Genomic DNA, 2,829 nt, shown 5'->3' on the forward strand with positions numbered 1-2,829 from the left:
CCTCGTACTCCAAAGGGTATTTTTAGTAGGCAAGGACCCCAAAGATGGTGCCTTAGGCCCGAGCTGGGAAGGGCCCTATCAAATAGTGGAAATCATACAGGAAGGTACTTTTAAATTGGCCCAACTTAGTGGAGAAACGGTACCACGGACCAGGAATGCTATGCATTTGAAAAAGTATTATCAGTGATCAAACCACCTGTCTATGTAAGGCTCGAATATAAAATCCATTTAATTTTAGAAATATATATAAAAAAAAATGCTTATGGTATATTTGTATCTTTGTATGATTTCATCTGCGTGTTAATTCAAAGTAACCCAGAAAGTCCACTTCCTGATTACTTGGGGGGCAGACAACCCGAGGACCAGGTTCCGAAACTTAGAAGTTGGTTCAATTGATTAACCAGTAACTAACGCGAACTAAGTTTTTAATCAAATATCCTGGACACAACCAGGTTCCGAAACTTAGAAGTTGGTAAAATTGATTAACCAGTGTTTTTCTAAAAAACGCAAGGAGTCAATAAAACTAACGTGAACTAAGTTTTTAATTAAATATCCTGGCCATGACCAGGTTCCAAAACTTAGAAGTTGGTAAAATTGATTAACCAGTGTTTTTCTAAAAAATTTGAGGTGTCAATAAAACTAACGCGAACTAAGTTTTTAATTAAATATCCTAGACACGACTAGGTTCCGAAACTTAGAAGTTGGTAAAATTGATTAACCAGTGTTTTTCTAAAAAATGCGAGGTGTCAATAATACTAACGCGAACTAAGATTTTAATTAAATATCCTGGACACGACCAGGTTCCGAAACTTAGAAGTTGGTTAAATTGATTAACCAGTGTTTTTCTAAAAAAAACGTGAGGTGTCAATAAAACTAACGTGAACTAAGTTTTTAATGAAATATCCTGGACACGACCAGGTTTCGAAACTTAGAAGTTGGTTAAATTGATTAACCAGTGTTTTCCTAAAAAAATGCAAGGTGTCAATAAAACTAACGCGAACTAAGTTTTTAATTAAATATCCTAGACACGACCAAGTTCCAAAACTTAGAAGTTGGTTAAATTGATTAACAATATTTTTTCTAAAGAAAAAGCGAAGTATCGATAAAACTAACGCGAACTAGGTTTTTATTTTAAAAAAAACCCCCGGATAAAACCAGGTCCAGGGCCTGATACTTAACAGGTAAGATATAAATCGTCTTTTTTGGTTACGACCAGGAATGTCGATCTCGACCTAAGGGTCATTTCCTAAGGCTTTAAACGTGCACATCATAAGGCATGAGAAAGAGATCAAGGAATAAATAAAACTTAGATAACTGAAAATAATATATAGAAATTGTCTCGAGGAGAGTAACCTCGTGCTTAACGTTCACAAAAGAAAAATATACAACATAAAAAAGGGCAAATAAAATCTAAGACCCTCCAGGCCGCTCTGAGGACGTCACCTCCTCGATCTCCTGCTCGCCAGCGACAGAGGCCTCCCCGGTCTCAGACTGCAGCTCTTGTTGTAGCCGAGCCTTGAACTTCTCGAGGTAGTGCCCCCACACTTCGAAGGCCATGAAGGAGAAGTTGTCGTCCTGATTGAAGGCCCAGCAGTGTTACAGCATGCTCTCCATGGAGGATTTCGATGCCTTCTTCCCCTCCTGAATAGCCACCTCGAACTTCAGTTGTTTGGCCTTGGCTCCCTCAAGCTCGGCCTAAAGGGCTGCCGAGGCAGCCTTTGCCGCCTGATCGCCTTCTTGAGTCGTGGTTAAGGCAGCCTTTGCCGCCTATTCACCCGCTTGGGCCGCCACCAAAGCAGCCTTGGCACTTTGTTTGCTCTATTGAGAGGCGGCGAGAGCAGCTTGGGCTGCAGTCAGGGCGGCCTGAGCAGTCTGGAGCTCGACCTTGAGTTCATCATTCCTGGCCCTGGCCCGAGATATGTTGCGATGTTGAGCCAAGACCGCCTGCAAAAAGCAAAGAAACAGTTAGCCACATACCAGGGAAAAATGATAAAAGTCAGGTCGGGAAGAATGCTTACTGTGAGGTTCATCCCTAGGGCAGATTCCATGACGTTCTCCGAGCTCCTCTCCTCGATCGCCCTCAGGTCGTTGGGCTTGGCCTTATAGAAATGCTCCACCGCGTAGTTCACCGTCTCGTAGATGGTCCCCTGAAAAGTGTATGGAATTTGCTTCGGATCCTGGGCGTTGACGGGGATGTGAACAGTGGCGACAGGGACTACTGGAGCTGCAGGACCAACTGATGCTACCTGGTCCCGAGCAGGAGTCGGGGGAAAGCGAGGAGGAGGTGCAGCCGGACCCCTCTTCTTCGGGGTTGCGGCGTGCAGAGATCCCGAGCCTTTCCCCTTAGCTAGGGATTTGGAAGCAGTCACGGCCGAGGGGGGTGTTTTCTTTGAAGTGGGCTGAATTTTCTTGACAAGGGGACCCTCACTAGATCTCCCTTCCTGGAACATAGAGCGGATGTCAGGTTCCCCTCGCTGTGCCATCTCCTCACCTGAAAAAGAATTGGAAATGCGCTAAGTATGCATATACGTTCATCAATTTACCAAGAAAATACATACAAAGTAACAAAAATCCGACCCTCCGAGCTAGAGGAGGAGTCTATTTCCATGACCTACGGCCTCGAAACTGCTATAGGGGAAGGAGAGTCTAAGTCAACCACTTCTTGGATTAGGGGAGGTTCCGGGTCAGGCTCTACCTCAAGACTAGACTCATCTACGTATTGTCTAAGTCCTGGGGAAACTATACCCTCGAGAAGGGAGGGCCACGACCTAAGGTTGGTCTCATACTCCTCAAAGAAGGCCGACCTAAAAGACAAGGTGTTGTCTACTA

The 2,829-nt window shown here is 44.4% G+C and overlaps 1 protein-coding gene across 1 annotated transcript; it reads right to left on the reverse strand.

Moving 5' to 3' along the window:
* Positions 1 to 1,232: 1,232 nt before the first annotated feature.
* On the reverse strand, positions 1,233 to 2,829 carry LOC133816154 (uncharacterized). Its single transcript, XM_062248805.1, has 2 exons — positions 2,019 to 2,829; positions 1,233 to 1,944 (listed from the first exon to the last, which is right to left on the reverse strand). Exons 1-2 carry the CDS (start codon positions 2,481 to 2,483, stop codon positions 1,819 to 1,821), a joined length of 591 nt encoding a protein of 196 aa, XP_062104789.1. The 5' UTR covers positions 2,484 to 2,829; the 3' UTR covers positions 1,233 to 1,818.

Source organism: Humulus lupulus, chromosome 2 (assembly GCF_963169125.1).
Source record: "Humulus lupulus chromosome 2, drHumLupu1.1, whole genome shotgun sequence".
Lineage (NCBI taxonomy): Eukaryota > Viridiplantae > Streptophyta > Magnoliopsida > Rosales > Cannabaceae > Humulus > Humulus lupulus.

What these genes read in the sequence shown, in the direction of transcription:
- LOC133816154 (XM_062248805.1), bottom strand. Translation starts at nt 2,483, where the DNA reads ATGGCACAGCGAGGGGAACCTGACATCCGCTCTATGTTCCAGGAAGGG. An exon ending in CCCTAGGGATGAACCTCACA is followed by an intron (nt 1,945 to 2,018) that starts GTAAGCATTCTT and finishes TGCTTTTTGCAG; the next exon opens with GCGGTCTTGGCTCAACATCG.